At 34.7% G+C, this 20,342-nt stretch overlaps 1 protein-coding gene across 38 annotated transcripts in view; it reads left to right on the plus strand.

Moving 5' to 3' along the window:
• Nrxn1 (neurexin 1) overlaps positions 1 to 20,342 on the plus strand; it is a 1,060,789-nt gene that overhangs the window by 992,080 nt on the left and 48,367 nt on the right. For 2 of the 38 annotated variants that reach the window (XM_047522031.1, XM_047522032.1), the window contains exon 1: positions 16,550 to 16,747. The exons of the other annotated variants lie outside the window; for them this stretch is intronic. In XM_047522031.1, the coding sequence (XP_047377987.1) occupies positions 16,715 to 16,747 (33 nt within the window). In that variant the 5' untranslated portion in view covers positions 16,550 to 16,714. Of the gene's footprint in view, positions 1 to 16,549; positions 16,748 to 20,342 lie in introns of those variants that run through there. 38 annotated transcript variants of the gene reach the window in all.

Raw genomic sequence — 20,342 nt, forward strand, 5'->3', positions numbered from 1 at the left:
TGCTTATCTAATTGGAGGAAACCATGTTACCTTTCTCCTATTTTTCTCCTCTACTGAAATCTTAAAATTGAGTTTCATGTCTTGACTCTACAGATCTGACAGATGTTACCACCCTCTTCAATCACTGTGAAAAATGTTATCCCTAGCTATCAGAAATCAAAAGGTGTGAAGAAGATTGGAAAGAGTGATCATTTTCTCTCCCTTCCTCAGGTGTTTTCATGTTACCCAAGAGTGTTTCAGTCATCCCTTTGAGTTGGGTGAAATTATGAGAACGACACCTAAATATGTCGATATTTCATTCTCTTGCAGCATTGAATGTGAGGCACTGGTGTGACAGAATCCTGTTTCTTACACTTCACTGATTTCTCCATGGTGCTATGAGCAAAGTGAAAGAAAACTGCTAACATGTTTATTAACTTTTAGAAATTCACTCTCACCTTTGCCTTACACAAAGCAGAGTATTTTGTGGCTCTCCATATCATCCAATAATTGTTTTGAATGACAATGAATGAGTCTGAGTGGCCAAGAGCATTTTCTTAGCAGCTGCAAGTTTGCCTCTGGGCCTTCGGATCACCATGTTCTGTCTTTGTTGCCTTGAAATTGTTCCCTAAATGGTGATGAGTGTATAGGACTTGAGGTTGCCACAGGTAGGTTGTGACCATGTGAAATCTGAGTCATTTATTTTTAAAAGTAATTCTAACTTATAAGAGACTAAGTGTGTTGAATTCAATAAAAACTTTGGTTACCCAGGCTTCATACCTGGGTGCACTGTTATCTATGAATTTCTGTGAGCTGAAATTCCTCCTTTAAAGTCTTTCAAGGACATGTGCAAGCAAAGCCTCCTTTAATAGACTCTTTTTCTGTTTCTTTATTGGTCATTTTACTTCAAACATGACAAAACACAAAGAGAGAAAGAAATAAAGAAAGAAACCAACCTTCTACTTATATTCTGTTCTGCCTACACATGATAATAGTTTGAACTGTTGGTTTCCATGTTAAAAGAAAGTGTGTCATGGTGGCTCTGGCTTTTCTGCTGGAGTCTAATTCTTCATGTTGGAGGCCACGTCTGAGCTCCAGTAATGAGCCTACTTAGGCATTAATGAGGAGGCCACCATAGTGGGCTTTCCTAGTGCTTCCTGAGTAGGTTAATATATATGTGAGGTTTTCATAGAGAACTAAGTTTTCAGCTCTTTTGCATCAATACCAAGGAGTGTGATTGCCGGATCATATGGTAAGAGTATTTTTAGTTTTGTAGGGAACTGCCAAGCTCTCTTCCAAAATGACTATGCCATTTTGCATCCCTACCAGCAATTATTGAGAGTTCCTGTTGTTCCACATCCTTGTCAGCATTTGGTGTTCAGCATTCCATTTTAGAACATTAGGTATGTAGTGGTGTCTCATTGTTGTTTAAGTTTGCATTTCCCTGATGACATATGATATATAGCTTAATTGCCATATGTCTATCTTTGGTCCTATCATACGCTTAATTGCCATCTGTCTCTATTTGGTGAGGTATCTCTTAAGATCTTGAGCCTATTCTTTGTTTTATTTCTAATTGTTGAATTTTAAGGGTCGTTTGTATATTTCGAATATCAGTCCTTTATCAGATATGATTTGAAGATATTTTCTCCTAGTCATCTTCTTGACTGGGTCTTTCACAGAGCAAATATTTTGTTTCGCTTTGTTTTTGTTTGTTTGTTTTTTTTTTTCTTTAACAATCTGATATACCAATTATTCTTTCCTGGATCATGCTTTTGGTGTTGTATCTACAGTGTCAATGTCAATGACTTAAGGTCATCAAGGTTTATGCTGAACCACCTCTTAGTTAAAAAAAAAAAAAAAAAAAAAATGTCTTCTACTTCTCTTCCAGTCATAGCTTTGTCCTCATTCTAGTTGACTCTTTCTATAGATGAGGTTTATTGAGATGCCCAGTCCTAGAATTACTAGGATTATTCTTCCTGACAGCATCCAATCCAGGACAAATCCCTGTTTTCTCAAACTCTCCCGGAACCACCTAATGTATGCCCAAACTATTAAATAGCACCATTTCCTGTGACCCTCTGTGGCTCTCTATGGTGGATGTTCTCCCTTGCTGCAATGGTTAAACTCAGGCTTCAACTGAAAATGTGGAATATGGTGGGAGAATAGTGACAGTGGTTAGTTGGTTGACTGTTGGTTTTCTGCCTCTAACTAGAAGATGGATTCCATTACAGCAGCAGGCTGTTATTACTGTATCTGCAGAGTCCTAAATTGACATGCCATTTGGTAGACCCAATACAACTCTGATGAATGATTTGTTTGATCCTTCTACATGGAAAGTTAATAAGCCTTAGATTTGTGATTTTACAATATGAATCTTTGACCCAAAGACCCCAATGTTCCACTTGATGAATCACAACCCAACCCAACAATATAAGTTATTTGTTTGCTTTTCAGAGGCAAGTGGCACACACATCATTGAATTTTGTTTTTCACAGTACAATTAGGAGATACCTACCTGCTTATTAAGAATTAAACAGTCTTAGCTTTCATAAACTAAAAATAGCATGCAATTGCAATTATTCAGAATTCCAACTGAGTAATCTAAATTCTGGCTACCTCATTCTGCTGGGCAGTGTTTCAAAGTTCCCTCTACAAAATGCATTTGAACAGGTAATAGGAATACCTACCCGATTGCTGTGGAATATGGTTTCCAATTGATAGTAAATGTGCTTTTCCTGTTAATTTTAATACTTTTAGTTTCAGAGCTTACAATTTAGATTTCTTATTAACTCTGCTATAATGATGCATAATGGCGTCAACTAATGTTTATTAATAATTACAATCTCAGACACATGTTTTACAGTTCAAATATTAATCATCCATAAATCTCCCCCATCCCTTGTTTCCCAAATGTACTTGTACATTGATAATTCAATACATTATAAGTGTTCGCAGGTGGACAGGCAGGCTTCAGGGCCTTTTTCTACCTAAGTGGGTCAAGAGCAAAATTAGTTTAGGATGAAATAGCTGAAAGAGCTCTGTTTCTGAGCCACTAGGCCTCTAGGCCTTATGCTTGTGATTCAGCAGAGGTAATGTAGACCTGTTCTGAAGGCAAAGGCATCTGCTGTCCTCTGAGTCATGACAAAGGAAGAGGCACCTCAGATGCATGACCCCTCTTTTCTGTTTCCCAGTCTAGTAGCAATTTTGTTTTATCTACCCAGATTTTAGCAGAAACAGCCTTTTATTCAGTATATACTATTTTCTGACAGAATAGTCAAAACAGTTATCCGATTACCAAGGCAATAGTAGACACTAAGCCTCTCTCCGTGGGTTTCCCAGAGTAAGAGATAATGGAACCATTTTGAACGAGTGGAAGAAATTATTTATTACATAATGAAACCTTTAATTTAGAAGTACTGTTTCACTCTTTAATATATGTTTTCCCAACCATCCCATTTCGCAACAATTCAGCAGGGATGATTGTATAAGTGTTTCATTTTTGAATTAGTATGTGGGTGTCTCTGAAAGGATCTCATTTTGAGATAGAACGAATAAAATGAATAATAACATTGTGATTTTTTTCTTTCCATTCATAAAGTTATGAAGTGATAGCTTATAGTCAGTTCAAACTGACATTGCGTTTCATGTTATTAGTCTCTATTGTTTTATAATTGCAAAATTACAACTAAATACACAAATTGATTTGTATCTTGAAATACTGCCTGACTGATATATCAGGGCAAAAATAAAGAAAAAAGAAATATAATAATAACTTCTTTAGAATAAGAATTTCTCATCTCAGGTCTCTTTCAAATGTCATAATGTTTCATCTGGGATAAATTCAAATGTAATTAGATAAAATATTTATCATGAAATAAATTCAGATATAATTCTCCTTCTGTTTAGATATAATGTTAACATAATGGGCTCAAAATTTGGTAAACTTGTATAACTATTACTATATCACATGTTTTAAAGGTCATTAAAGGGACCATAAGAAATTGTGGGTTTCAATAAATCTATGGTTCAATTAATCAATATCACATACTAATATATACCATGATTCCAGGAAGACCTACTATGTGCTGTAAATGATATAAAAATTTTGTGAGATGTAGTCTTATCCAACAGGAAACTTTCTATTAGGGAAACGAAAGTAGCACATAGATATAAATTAGATACTAAAATGTACTAATGAATCTAGCTTCTAAATTTTATATGAACTTTAGAATAGAACTCAAACTATGGTGAGTGGCCAAGGCTGGGAGTGGGGATTGTAAGACCTTTCCAATGAAGTCAAAACTATTTTCACACTAATACTAAATTTTTTTTTCATTTTTTTATATTTTTCACTCTCATTCTATTGTGACAATATGGTGGAGATTTTCATAGGCAATATAACATGATGTTGCGATAGATCGAAGGCCAAAATAGAGAGGAATACTCAGATGTCTTCGATTAAACAAGAAATCTAAAAGATTTGCAAAAAATGTATGGCAATGCTCTTCTATTCAAAAATCTGTCTTTAAAAATACAGTTATTTTTAAAGTTGTGCTAACCTTGATGAGTTTATTATTGTTATTTTTCATGAGTTAATAATATATAACTTTTTCACTTTTGATTTCTGATAGAGCAAATATTCATATACATAAATCTGTATTAAAAAGTGTCTCTTTAGAGTCTTCAATGATTATTAAAAGAGAAAATGGACTCTAAGACCCAAACTTTCAAGAATCTCTGCTTTAGAGAAATGCTAAACTGGATATGATAAACATATGCTGTGTCTTCTGGGATTCTGGACAATTTGTCCTTTCATTTAGATTCAATAGATATGTAATTAAGCAAGCATCCTTTTAAATTATCCTTGATATGTAATACTGGATCATTTTATTCTTTCATGGTTGTGGTTTCTAGAATATAATGCATTTTCTTCACAGAGTAGTTGGGCTTTTGATTGTTCCACAAATCAAATACATTTTGGGAGGTCATGCCAGGGAGTGAACCTGTACCATAATTTGTTGTATATTGGTATATCCCAGTTAGATGTGAAGTGTGTTGTAAATAACACATTACTAACAATGGCTCAACATCTAAAGTGAGTGAATTAGCTGTTTTGTTTCAAATTGCAAGCAGTGTAGATTCAAGATTATATCCATGAAAACATCACTCTCACTTGTGTAGCAATATGCCTTCTAAAGTGAAAAGGAAGATGAGGTTGTAGCCAGCTTGCTGGGATTGTGCATGTGAGTGAGTCATGCTTGTAAATTCCTTGTATCCTAGGTGTCAAGGTGGAAGTGAAATTGAGAATCTCTAAAGCAATCTGTAGTATTTATAGAAGTGACTAAACTCAAAGCACCCTAATGACTTCATTGGTTTCGATTGATCTAACTAGTGTTCACATACAAACAATAACTGAAATAAAGCCTAGAGTTTTCTAAAATACAGGCAAAAATCAAGTATATTGCAAATGAAAGGTACCATCTTTCCCAGTCTTTGCGTGAAACTATGCATAATTTGCAAAGGAAGAAAATTCTAAGAATTTTATTTACTAAGCCAAAGCATTTGGCCTTCATTAAATTTAAAACACTGTTTCCACAGGAGTGAGAGATGTCAAAAATAAATTACATAGAATAATTATAGAATTGAAATCGTCTATGCCATGCCTAAAAGCGACTTCTTATAATCAATGATTTGATCATTGAATATATGCCAGTTTCCTGCGAAGTCTTACATATTATTTCATTTATTCCTCATGGAAAACTTGAAAACATGTATATTGCCAGCTCATCTCATGGATGAATAACCTGAACTTGAAAAGTTGAGCTACAAGCTGATCTTAGCCCTATACTTAGGTCATGAAGCCAGATCTGCCAGATTTTACTGCCTATGCCCTCCCCACTAAGTTACTCTCCCATAGCCAAATAAGACATGCATTTGATTGATAAAATTGACTCAATCCTTTCATTTTACAGAAAAGGACGCACCAAAACAGGTGAATTAGATGGTTTGTACTGTCACAAAATCAACAACATAATCCATATGTCCTCATATTCTTCTTTTGGTGGAACTCAGTACAGGATGTGGGCCTAGAAGTTGCCCTATCTGAATGTCAGAAAAGATTACTAACTTGGTGGCACATATGACTTCTGTGGGCACTGTGTTAGAATGTTTGTGTTTGTGTGTATGTGTGTGTGTGTGTGTGTGTGTGTGTGTGTGTGTATTCTTGGGAAGGACTCCTTTATATATATCCCTATTTCCCACAATTCCTTGTTCCTAGTTAGGCTGTACCATGTATTCTTATTTTTGTTTTTATTTATTTATTTATTTTTACAGACTGCATTTTGATGTATTGTACACAAATGGGGCACAAATTTCTGTTTCTGTAGTTGTGCATGATGTAGATTCATACCATTCATGTAATAGTACACGTACATAGGGTAATGATGTCTGTCTCATTCCACTATCTTTCATACCCCGCCCCCTCCTTACTCTCATTTCCCTCTTCTTAATCTAAAGTTTCTCCATTCTTCTCTCACCCCTACCCCCCCACCCACATTATGAATTATCATCCACTTATCAGGGAAAACATTCAGCCTTTGGTTTTTTGGAATTGGTTTTTTTCACTTAACATGATATTCTTTACCCAAAATAATTGTTTTAGAATATTTTTTGGTGCATTATAGTTGTACATAATGGTGGAACTGGTTGTTACATTCTCATACATTACACAATATAATGATATAATTTCACCAATATCATTTCCCTGTATTTCCCCTTTCCCTTTTCTCCTCCCTTGATTCCTTTCCTCTGCTCTACTGATCTGCCTTTGATTTTCATGAGATACTGCCCCACCAACTTTCTTTTTCTTTTTCCTCTCTAGCTTCCACATATGAGAGAAAATATACGACCCATGACCTTCTGAGTTTGGCTTATTTTACTTAACAAAATGTTCTCAAGTTTCACCTATCCTTTTTCCTTCAAATGACATAAGTTCATTTTTCTTTATGGCCGAATAAAACTCCATTGTGTATGTATACCACATTTTCTTTATTCATTCATCTACTGATAGATACCTAGGCTGGTTCCATAGTTTGGCTATTGTGAATTGTGCTGCTATAAACATGATGTGCATATATAACTATGGTATGATTATTATAATTCTTTAGGATAATTACCAAGGAGTGGATGGTATAGCTGGGTCATATAGTGATTCCATGCCTTGTATTTGAGGAGACTCCATACTGATTTCCATAGTAGTTTTACTAATTTACTAATTAATCCCACCAACAGGGTGAAAGTATTCCTTTTTCTTCACATCCTCTTCAGCGTTTATTATTATTTGTGTTCTTGTTGACTGCCATTCTGATTGGTATGAGATGAAATCTCAGTGTAGTTTGGATTTACATTGCCCTAATTGCTAATGATGTTGAACATTTTTTTTTCATATTGTCATTGGTCATTTGTAATTCCTCCTTTGAGAAGTGTCTGTTTAATTCTATTCCACATTCATTTTTTTTTTTTTTGGAGTTAAGTTTTTTGTGTTCTTTATATTCTAGATATTAATCCTCTGTCAGGAGAGTAGCTAGCAAAGACTTTCTCACATTCTGTATGTTTTCTCTTCACATTTATAATTGTTTCCTTTGCTGTGCAGAAACTTTTCAATTTGATGCCATCTGCTATTTATTAACTCTTGGCACTATTTTCTTTCTTTCCTTTTTTTTTCCCCCTTGGCATTATTTTCTGAGTTAGAGGATCCTATTGAAAAGGCTAGAGTACTGACCCTACATTGTAGGAGAGTTGCAGAGTTTTTGGTCTAATTTCTGTTGTTGAACCATTTTGAGTTTGTGTAGCATACGAGTTGAGTCTCATTCTTCGACATGTGGATAACCAGTTTTCTCAGTACCTTTTGTTAAACAGGCTATCTTTTATACAATGTATGTTTTTGGTATCTTTGTCAAGGATCAGGTAGCTGAGTGGATTTGTCTGTTTTTTCTGTACCATTTGTCTATGTGACTGTTTTTATGCCAGTACCATGCAGTTTTTGTTACTGTAACTCTGCAGTATAATTTGAAGTCAGGTATTGTGATGCCTCCAGCATTGCTTTTTTGACTTAGACTTGCTTTGGCCATTCTGGGTCTTTTATTCTATAACATGTATCAATTGAATAATTGAATAACTAAGCAAACAAATGACCCAGTATAATATGTTCCTGAGTACAGGGCTCTAGAAACCACTGCTCTAGAAGGCTGCTTCCCTCCATTTGTCACTGACTTCAGAAAGAGACCTTTGTTTTCATACTGAATAATTCATAAAGATTCTTTGGGGAAAAAAAAAATATTTTCTTTGCTAGCAAAGCTTATCTTTAGTTGTCTTTTAAACACCAGTCAGGTATAAATTGTTTCAAATCTAATTTTCTCAGTTTGGTTAATTGACTAACAAATTTCAACCAAGGCTAGTGATTTCATTAGAATGAGGATTGAAATGTGACTCTGAATATGTGAATCCTGGTTCTGATTTTTCTACTTGCTAACCACATTTCTATGCTTTAGATTATCTTTCAAATTAGTTATGATATATTGGCTTTGTCTGTATTCCTTTCTAGGTTTTGATGAGGATAAAATGAAATAGCATGTTTAAATGCATCAAAATACATAAAGCTATATAAGATGAAGGATAATCACTGATGACATTCACTATCAGTGATTATTTTTACTTTTTTATTCCCTCTACAATGGTGCCATGTACATACTATATTCTCCTCAGGTGGTTTCTAATCCTGCTCACTAATCCTAACCTTTAATTCACAAGAACTGCTTTTTTTAAACTAGAAAGAGACATTTTCTGATTCCCAGGTACCCGAAAGTCATTATTTAAAGGACTCAGATTTTATTCACAGCATGTCACAAAATTGTGCCATCTAGACCCAAAAGTAGATCAGAAAAAATATAAAAATATATACCTACAAAATATATAAATATTATGAAAAAGACCTATAAAGATAACATCTGTTGCTAGCATGATGGTCTTCAAGGGAGTTAAGGAAAGAAGGCATTTTTACCCAAACATAGAGTCATAGACTTGGACATAAGCATCACATTCTCACCTTCTTTCCTTCATTCATTCCTCATTGACTTAAAAGCATTTATTGAAAGTCTAGTATAATCAGATCTTATGCCAGAAGTCAAGGTCCAAAGATAAAGAGGATAGAGGCTCACCCCGTGAATTGCTAATTATCTAGGAAGAAGAAAAAGAAATACACCAATTACAACAAACCCAAAAGGATTTGATAAGTATTACAAAGTACTATGGGAGCACAATGGAAATAATGACTAACTCTGCCTAGGGGCTTTGGGAAGGCTGCAAGAAAGAATAGCATTTGAGCTTGGTATAACATCGTGTAGGAGTGTACCGGAATTTTTTTAAATGGGAAAAGGGCATCCCCAGATAGAAAAGACAACATGTTCACACCAATGAAGATGTAATAGAACATAGCATCCTGGAGACAATGTGAAAATTAGAACAAGCCTTTTGAAAAGTAGTTTGGCAGATTGTTTCAAGATCTATAAAAACACATACATCTTTAGCCCAGTAATTCCACTTATGGGAATTTATGCTCTGAAAAAAATATGAAAGGAAAAAAGTTTTATTTATAATAGCAGAAATATGAAATAGAAATGTGTTTAATATCTAAAATATAGAAAATAGTTGTGTAAGTCATAATACACCATTTTGATTGAATCTTTTGCTATTAGAATAATAATGTATTTTAAACCAGATGGAAAATGTATGCTATCATATTAATTCATAAAACAGAATAAAATACCTTTATTACTACTGCTATCTAAAAATTTGTATATATACAAATAATATGAAGAAGGATATAAAATCAAAATCACAGCAGCATCAACAACAGTCACAAAATATTTTTATCAAGGTGATGGGGTTGGGAACATTATTTTTTAATTATATTACTCTCCCGTGGTCAGACCATTTACAAACTCAGCTAGTACTCATTGCCATTTCATATTTGTGACAGGTATTGCTAGACACTCTATTTGAAAAGAAAAAGTAACTTAATTATATAACAAATTTCAAAATGTTTACAGAAAAGCGCCTTTAGGCCTCCTAAGGTTTTAACAAATTAAATTTACTCTTATTCAAGTCCCAACTTGAATGTAACCTGTTTCAGGAAATCTTTTCAGATTCCATCCATCCCATCATTCCTAATCTATCTCTGTATCATCAAAGTCAGTTACCCAAAACGAAAGACATTATGCTTTAGCAGTTTAATTGGATGATCCAGCATATCCAATGCCTGCATCATTGGACAGGAAGTGAGGAGAGGAGGAGGATATACACAGGAGAGTTTCTCAAAGCACTGTCCCAAAAAACCTACAGCAGAATCATGTGAACTACATGGTAAGCATGCATTTTTAAAAAAATCTCCATCCCTAGTTATAATCCCATAGATCATAGTGAAACCAGAAATGGCAGGAGGATATACACAGGAGAGTTTCTCAAAGCACTGTCCCAAAAAACCTACAGCAGAATCATGTGAACTACATGGTAAGCATGCATTTTTAAAAAAATCTCCATCCCTAGTTATAATCCCATAGATCATAGTGAAACCAGAAATGGCAATTTTTTTAAATAAACATCCTAACTCTAAGGTACCTGAAATTTGGGAAACCATGACTATAAAACATTTGAGTCCACATGAAATAGATACATCTGCCTGCTGGAATTTTCTCATGGCACATTCTATTTATTTTTGTGCATGTATGAAATTGCTTCTGGTCACTGATTTTCTTATCTGTTATATTGGGTCTGAGCTGAGCTTTGTGTCTAGCTGGTGTTTCACAGTTTTGTTAATGGATGTTGACAACATTCACTCCTGATAAGTAAACATATGGATTCTGCATACTTGTGTTCACACGCAAGGTTGTGAGGCTTCTGCAGTTTACTGTGTTGGTGCCTCTTTTGCCACTCTTGTTGTTTAAGACATTATTTTGTGACCCATTTTCAAGGGTGAGGGGAGGTATCGGGGACTCATTCTTGATAAGTCCTGACAAGTTATACTCACTGAGACAACATTTCTCCTGTGGTTTGTTAACATACCTTGAATACATGTAAGGTTTTATACTTTCTTCCCTCCCTCCCTCCTTTCTTCCTTTTCCCCCCTCCCGGCTCTTCCTTCTAACCAACTTTACCAATTGGACTCTGGCTTTTTTGATTAGTGCTTTTCATCAATCAGCCACCAAAAATATTTGGGCAATCACTTCTGTTTGGAAGAAGGCATTGTCTTGTCACTCTATCCTGAAAGAATCAGTTCCTTCTTAACCTTGTCCTTCAGGTCTCCATGTTGAATCAAAGTGAACAATTCATCATCCTTCTGTCAAAGAGAAACATGAGTATGTCAAATAGCTTGAGAAATGTAAAAAAAAAAAGGGGGGGGGAATTTAGGGACTGGCAGTGGAAATACTAAAGAGATTAATCTGAAATGTGTTTAGCGTAATTAAACTTTGCTCTTCAGTTTTCCCATCTAAAAACCAAGTAGGAAAAAAAAAAAAATAATGACAAGAGGATTCCTACACAATCTACTCTTTTTTTTTTTTTTTTTTTTTTTTTTTTTGCAGTGCTGGGTATTGAACCCAAGGCCGTGTGCTTGCAAGGCAAGCACTCTACCAACTGAGCTATATCCCCAGCCCCCACAATCTACTCTTGCTTCATCTCTGTGATCCATCATGCATGTCATGGATTGGGAATTTCTTTCTGGGTGGATTTATTTTTCAAACAATTGAGCAAGCTTTGATCTGATTTCATCAGGTACTGATGAAAAGCTTACCTCTCTTGAGAGGTCTAGAAAGTCATCCTAAGAAAATCTCTCAGTACAAATAGATTCCTAGGATATACAAAATGCCCCTACCTGGATATCTATCTACACGTTCATTGCTTCTAATGGCAGAAAGAAGGCAGAGATCAATTCAACTAAGTACGATGTATTATCTATGGGTATTAAAGGGTCATCCCATTCAAAATGCTACTATTTGCACATTTCTTCATTTCTTCTATGTACATTAATCGTGCTTGCTTAAGAATATGTTCAACTAAAATATACTTTATAAAATTCAATTGGGTAAACTATCCCTTAATGGATGACTCTATATTATTTGCATTTTTCCATTCTTCTGTGAAACTGCTCTCTCTTCCAGTTTCTTTCTTAATGAACACTCCTACCACTTTTTCTTTTTATCTTAAGAAAGTTCTTCCCATTTTGATTCATTAGAAATCCTATTATATGATTTTTCCTGAAGAAGAATTTTGATTTTGAAACTCTTAGAACCCTATCTAAGGTTCTTCAAGTATGAAGATGGGAAGCTTGTTACCAGTGCGGTTGCTTGGGATCCTTCAGAGGGAGAATCAGGCTCCTGAGAAGTGCTGAGAAATCCAGGTATTTAAGTTTCTTGCTGGTTCTTAACAAACTTTGAAAACAACTATTCTAGAGATAATTCTGATTTGGAAAGAATATTTGACATGTAATCAGGAGATTTTCATTTGCTATCTTCCTTGAATACAGATGTTATTTAATCCCCCCAAGTCTCAATTTCTTTATTTTTAAAATTAGTTACATAATTTCCAGGATATAATGCTATTGAAAAGTTTGTAAGAATTCATGATTTGTTTGTTTTGCTTTTCAAAAAGCACCCATAGCTACAGAAAAATTCATTGTGAAAAAACAAAACCCACAAAAGTAGACGGGGGGAAAACATGATTATATAGAATTTTACTTCTTTAGGCATTAATGCCTACCTCTTACCCACACTTGCAAATATTAAGTTAGTAATTAACAGGAGTTTTGTGATACGCCACATCCTTACACTAATGCTGTCATTATTGGAAAAGGAAACAAAAATTAATAAAAATTTTAAAAAACTGAAACAGTGTGCCATGATTTTTTATGAGTTTTTAATTTTTCACTTTCTTAAAAAATGAAGAGCTTCCAAATATTTCCCCATACTACATCCTCTCTCAACTGGAGCTTACTTCCTGGCAAATGTCTTTAAAAAATCATCCTTAAATCCTACTTTCCATTCAGCATGACTAGTGTGAATACAGATGAGAATTTGCATTTAAAAAAAAAAATTCAGCAGCCACTCAGATTCTTCTGAAAGGGAGATACTCAAAATTGACCTTTAGTATTTCCTGACCTATAAATGTGCCTTGGAATATTTTTGAGAACCATAACCTCCTTCTCTGATAATGAGAGCTTTCATTTCCTTAATCCAGCTTCACTGGTGGAGGGAGAGGACTTTGGAGCCTTTTATCTCCTATTTGACATCACTTTTTCCTTCCTCTAAATCTTATTCTGGTTTGTAATTATGGTGATTTTTGAAAGCATCTTTTTTAAAAAAAAATGTGTTCTTTTTAGATGTACCTGACAGTAGAGTATATTTTGACATATGTACATGGAGTATAACTTATTTTAATTAGGATCCCATTCTTGTGATTGAAAGCATTTTTTTTCTTTTAATTTGTTCTTTTTAGATATATATAACAGTAGAGTGTATTTTTAACATATTATGCATACATGGAAAGTTATGTCCAATTCATTCTACTGTCTTTCCTATTCCTATCCCTCTTCCCTTCCCTTCATTCCTCTTTGTCTAATCCACTGAACTTCTATTCTTCCCTCCCCTGACCTTGTTGTGTGTTAGTATTTGCAGATCAGAGAGAACATTAGACCTTAGGTTTTCCAGGGATTGATTTTTTTTACTTAGCATGGTAATCTCCAGCTCTATCTATGTACCAGTAAGTCATAAGATCATTCTTTTTTATGGCCAAGTAATATTCCATTGTGTATATATGCCACATTTTAAAAAATCCATTCGTCTGTTGAAGGGCACCTGGGTTGGTTCCATAGCTTAGCTATTGTGTGAAAGCATCTTGACATTTGCTGAAATCATGCTCATCTCTTGACTGGAATGACAAAGAATGGCCTTAATCTAAGCCAAGTTATTTAAACTCTTTGCATCATAATCCATTATATATAAAATGAAGGAATTGGAATATTCAAGCAGAAAACCTCTTGAAGTTGTAAAGATCTACCTGCTTTAACAGAATAGTGACGTGCAAAGTTATCCTGTACCACAGAGCACAGCGTGTGTGATAATATACATGGACATGTGGTTATTTATATGGCCATAAACTCTGTCTTTCTTTCCTTTTATGGTGTGTGTCTGCTCACTCTTTTGCACTTGCTCTCTCTCTCTCTCTTCCACCCCCACCTAATCTGCCTTCCTGTCAACAGTTCCCTGTCAACAAGAACACTAATTGGTTTTAAACTTCTCCAGTGCCCTAGTGTTCCAGGTGGTTCTTTATCTGAGCCCTAGTACACTCCTACTGCACTGACCCTGAACACTAAGAGTTTGGCAAAGTGTCGTAACCAGCATGTCTGGAGCCACAGGAGGGAAAGTGCTTGGAGCTGGTCCTAAGAACTCTGTTCCCAGAAACCCAGTCTACAAACAAAAACACTTGGTGAGGGCCTGAGAGCAAGAATTGCAATTTCTAGAGAGAGAGACAGGGCCACTCTGCCTTGGTTGCAAGCTGTTATATGGGGTGGTCTAAAACAGGATAGTTCACTTTTCTTATTTACCAGCTTGCCTTTGTGGATAAAGTAACCTAAGACCATAAAATCAGTCCTTTTCCTCAGAGTTAACCACTATTAATCAATACTTTATGTCCTTATGGAAATTTCCTCTTTAAAATATACAACCATTTTGTGGTGTGTGTGTGTGTGTGTGTGTGTTTGTGTGTGTGTTTTATGTGTAGTGATTTATTGCTTTTTACAATTTAAATTCTGTGCTTTAAATTTCTGGTTAAATAAGAATATATCTTGGAAATCTCTTTATACAAGCACATATGAATTTGCTACATTATTTCTTACAGCTGCAGGGTTTTTGACTGTAAGGGCATATACCATATTTGATCTGATCAATTCATTATTAATGGCCATTTAGAAGGTTTTCAGTTTTTGACTATTACAATGTTGCAATGAGTAGGTTTAATGTTGAAGTTTATATTATCATTATTATTTCTTTCTGATGAGAAACCTTCATTTTTTTTCTTCTAAAAGAATAAAGTTTGATTGTCAAGGATCATGTTATTGAGTATATGAGCAAAACAGATAGATTGGGCACAAGACAACATATATCTTAAAGAGCTTGAAAAAAGGTTTATCATTTCTGATAGTATAAGAATATAAATAATATAAATAAGAATTTTGCAACAGTTGACAAGATTCAATGTTTAAAAAATAGTAATCAAAACAAAATGAGCTTTGGGATTTCAGCATTCTAAGCTGTTAAGATTTACTTATGACATTTCCATAGTATTTATTAGATTTATATTGTTTTAAGTAGTATTGTGTGACTCTAAAAGGTATTGGAATTAATCCTTTCAAATGTATGAATATTATTAAAATTTGGCAATGGAAATCAATGAAGAAAAATGTCCAGGGTATTTTCTCATATTAATTTTATTCCTGTAGATTGTCAGTGTTTCTTTTGGGTTTAAAAAAAAAAATCTCTCTTATATTGTCATTTGAAATACACTATGGTTTCATCACTTTTAACCCCCTCCCCCATTATATATATATATATATAAAATCTTCTCAGTTACCTTGAAAAGATATGCATGTCTGTTATTAGAGTATAACCAGTGAAAGAGGATAGATTTCCATATGGTAGTCCAGATGTGTAGCCCTGCTACTAAAGAATTATTGTAAATTTCAGGGGAAAGGCAAAAAATAAGTACATATTTCCATCGCTGGATAATATATTTGTTCTTCAGGACTTGGAGAACAAGATGTGCATCCTGCTTGTTTTTATTTTTAGTGATTGATAAAATAGCATATTTGTTGGGACTTAAATCGTCTTTAAAGAGGAACAGTCCTAATGGGCAAAAAGCATAATGTATTTCTTAATGTTGCATAATTGCCTTTACAAAATCATCCCATAAAAATACTCATTATAAACGTGGCATTAAAAAAAATGTCATTCATTAACTTGGAAATAAAATTGTAATTACAATTATAAAGCTTCGAGGAGATTCTACTTAGGAAGGTTGCATGCTAATTGCACAGTTTAAGGCGTTTAATTTAATATTAGGCAAAAACCTGGTAATTACCCAAAGAGAGCACACAAGCATTTAAGGAGGGGATGTGTTTAAGAAAGAAAAAGAAAAAAAGTTTCTCTTCTACTTGATGATCACAAGGATTTAAAAGTAATATGGGGGAAATTCCCTGTGCATGAATATACGTATTGAGTCAAGGGCTTAGAGGGAGGACCCGTCCCCCCTGCAGTCTCAGCGGGGGAGCAAATTCCACAGCAGCTACCGCCTAGACTTTTTGAGCGAGGCGCGGGTTGGGCTGCGTACCAACAGCCTCGTCAACTGCAGACGGAACTGCAGCATCCCTTCCTGCAGTAGCGCGTCAGCCATTGGCTTCTTGGTGACACGTGACTGATAGAGGCTTTTCTGTGTCTTTTCTCGCCCATCTGTGTGCAGGGCACTGATAGGCCAGGCTGATGCGCAGGCAATTTATCATCTTGATCTCCCACTGAGTCAGGGAGCTCTCCTGTCACCAGTATTGATTTCAGAGGATGGACTAAATTTCCTAGGATTTCCATTAAGAATTAAGAAAAAAGCTCTAAGCACGCAGGGTAGCCAGACAGACATGGATATGAGATGGCACTGTGAAAACTCGCAGGTAGCTTCTTCTATCACAGCCGCTGCTGAGCACAGCTTAGATCTGCAGCATGCAGGGTTTAAGATACCAGAAGCTTAAAAACAATAAGAATGAAAATAAGAGCAAATGCATTTGGATAAATTAATTTAATGATTTATATTAAAATATTTCTTCTCGGAGATTGCATGTCAGATTTATGCATGCTCTATATGAAATGTAGAAAGACTGTTTTAAATTTTAAAATGTCCTTAAACCCTGAGCATGGTTGCTTCTAGTTTTGTCTGCTGCTTTTTGTGAGCTTCAGAGGTTTTTCAGCATGCTTGTGGCAAAAAAAAAAAAAAAGCGACAAAACTTGTGCGTGTGTGTGTGTGTGTGTGTGTGTGTAAATGTTTAACTTGGTTCAAGTAAAAGCATGAATAAAATCTGCTTTCAATACTTGCCAGACTGCTTTATTATTGTTAATGACTTGGTGAAATTCTTGCTTAAATATGATTAGATTCTGACCGTGCATGCTTTTGCGGCAGAGTGGGATTTTTTCTGTGGAGAATTTGTAAAGATGGAATATCTGAATTAAATGCATGTTTGGTACAACAGAGAATGTTAGTGATGAATGATTAAACTTGATTACCTACTGGAAATAGTGATATTCATAATGATAATATTTGAGTAACATTTATTTACAGGAATTGTGCTTACTGTAAAAAAAACTGCATGTCTGGGATAATGGAAGTGTTTATGGTTTGGAAATATTAATTTCAATTGTTTCAAAGATAGCAGGATTTCAATTTGTGAAAGTGCTTCCCAGATGAAAGAATTAAAGACATTGAAAAAATTATTTTTAGTTTAGGAGAGAATTCTAAAAACTGCTGTTTATGAATGTGAGAGATTTTGTGCATGTTTATGTGTGTATGAATTTCATGAGGAGTTGTTTGATACCCTTCTGGCCAGTCCTTATTCTTGTGAAGAGCAGAAATGCCTTGGCATTCAAACATTCCCTCGGCCCATGGGAATTAGAGCCAGCAGAAGCAAGAGTATATAGCCAGATGGGATTGGGATGCTTGGCAGTGAGTGGAGACAATAGGTGGGGGTGGAGCAGATGGGAGACAGAAGGCATCGCATATTAGGAAAGGGCTGTGGGGGGATTCATAGTGAAGGGAGCTTGGCCTTTCTTTTCAGGGGAGCTTCTGATTGCATCTTCCTTTAATTATGAGACAGAATGTCATGTACACAGTGACAACTATTTTTCATTAAATTAAGTAGTCCATGCTTCATAGATTAGAGAATAAATCCCATGAATAGAAGTTGATTACCAGATTATAAATGGTGCATTGTTTGTTTATGTGTTGTTTTTGTAACCTTTTTTTCCTTGTCATGTGTATGAAAAGTAGGAGCAAAATTAAAATTAAGCCATTTTACTATTTGAGTTGGTAGCATCTAATATAAATGTGGCACTTACTACTAAATGTGTTTACTAGAGCTTAGATGAAGCAACTGAAGTGTTTACCAAAATTTTTCTCTAAGTAAGATTTCAGTTCTGAAAACATTAAGAACTTATGCTAATTAACTACTATTACTTTACTTCTGGCTGTTAAACAGATGTTCATGTCTAGATAATGTTGGAATGTTTTATTTAAGTAGTTTTTATTGTATTATGAAGACTCAGTTTGACCAATACTCAGTTCAAATTCTGAAATGAAATTATCTGTAAGCATTTTTCATCAAACTTTCTATCACTCTTAGCTTCCAGAGTACTGGGTACAACCTTTGCCCAGAAAAGTCACAGGACTGGAAAAGGATAAAAATCTGAATTCTCTGATTTTAATAATTCTTAGAAAATTCTAGTTGAACTCACAATTTCCAATTTTAACTAGGAATGAATTTGATCAAAATCATGCTGTCAATATGTACAAATAAAACACAAATTTAAGATATTTCAATCTATGTGGTTTTGTCTGTAGGTCCACACAGCTCACTTATTAATCATTTGGTTGGTGGACCTTACATATGGAGAGAATCTTCATTTTCCAAAGGAAATTTTACTATGTTGCATGTCCCTTACTTTTGGATCTTAGTTTCAAGGAATCAAGACCTAGATAGGATAAAAATCTTTGCCTTCAGTACCTTGAAGTAAATTTAAGGTAATTTACTTGGGTCATTTATACTATTTTCCTAAGAGTTGAAGAACAAAATGAATTTCTTAGCATTTCTGCAGCCTTTCCTTCATGTCCTGTCCTTACAAATTAATGGAAAGTCCACTAAACAGCAAAATGCTCCTACTTGGCAAACTCCCTCTAACATTTCTAGAAAGAGGAAGGATCTGCAGACAGAACTTTGGACTGATATTTATACTTTGGAGGGTTGAGTAAGCAAAATGACCCAGTGATAAAGGATAAATATTTTCATTAACTTCACACAATCAGCGTTTCCCAATAGACTAAGCCACATTTTCCTTTTGGACAAACTGGAATGAAACTACAAAAGCTTTGAATTAATATAAAATAGCTGGTCACAAGAGCATTTGGACTCAACAGCCAAGAAAATCTCTCAACAAGACATCAACCAGGGAAATGTTTACATATTTACAAAATAATTAGTGATGTAGCATTGCATATTAAAGATTTTGGGGTAGTTAGAATGAAATGTTACTCTGTGCCATCCATATGCTCCTTTAATTTATGAAATGCGTTCATCCCATAGCATCTGGGTACATTTATAAACTACAAGTGCTATCAATTAACTATATGATGGATACATTTGGCAGAATGCTAATTGATGGGAAAAGCCCCTGGGCTTATACTTTGTAGTTTTCAAATGGGAAAAATAAACAAAAAACCATGAGCCAAGTACTTTAGACCTTTGTCTATGTTGAGTTTAAATATTTGGAGGGCTAAGCTTATACTTCTGCACATTTTGTAAATGGCTCATTTGAAACAAGATTTGGTGCTATAAAAACTAGTGCCCTTAATTCCAGCATTATGAGCACTAGCAAAATGCATAGGTGAAATGTTTTGTTGACTATGTATACTTAGATCAAATGGCATCTTTTATTGTTTAGCCTTCTCTTTTACTTTCCATTCCCCCTACTCCTCATGCTTTATTCCACTAGGGCTTTAACTGTAGTGTATGGACTCCAACATATAAATAGAAAAAATGGCATGCCATTTGCTTCAGAAATAATATAAACAATAAACTATGTATAAATTCAGCAGAGTCTAATGACACCAAGTTCTGCCTTATGTGTTCTTGAATAAATTTAGCCTTTGAATTTCTTTGATTTTCACTAAGGTTACCTGTATTGACCCAGAAAGATTGATTTTACTTTCTGTTCTCTTATTTACATTTACTTGACAGCTATTATTTGAATCTTCTGAAGACCTCCGTCCCTAATCACTCTGGCATAGAGAATGGAGCTAACTAAGCACAATATTGCAGAGTAGATAGGCAATTTCCAGTACACAGAATAACTGAAGAAAGTCACAGACAGTTATAAATCCATGGATATCTCTGGACTCTCTTAGCCAAATCAAGACAGAATGAGTCCAAACTGAATTGCAACCATGAATAAGCAAGAAAATATGAGATATTTTCTATTTTTGTGTCAAAAATTATATGTGAT

This window comes from Sciurus carolinensis, chromosome 13, assembly GCF_902686445.1.
Source record: "Sciurus carolinensis chromosome 13, mSciCar1.2, whole genome shotgun sequence".
Lineage (NCBI taxonomy): Eukaryota > Metazoa > Chordata > Mammalia > Rodentia > Sciuridae > Sciurus > Sciurus carolinensis.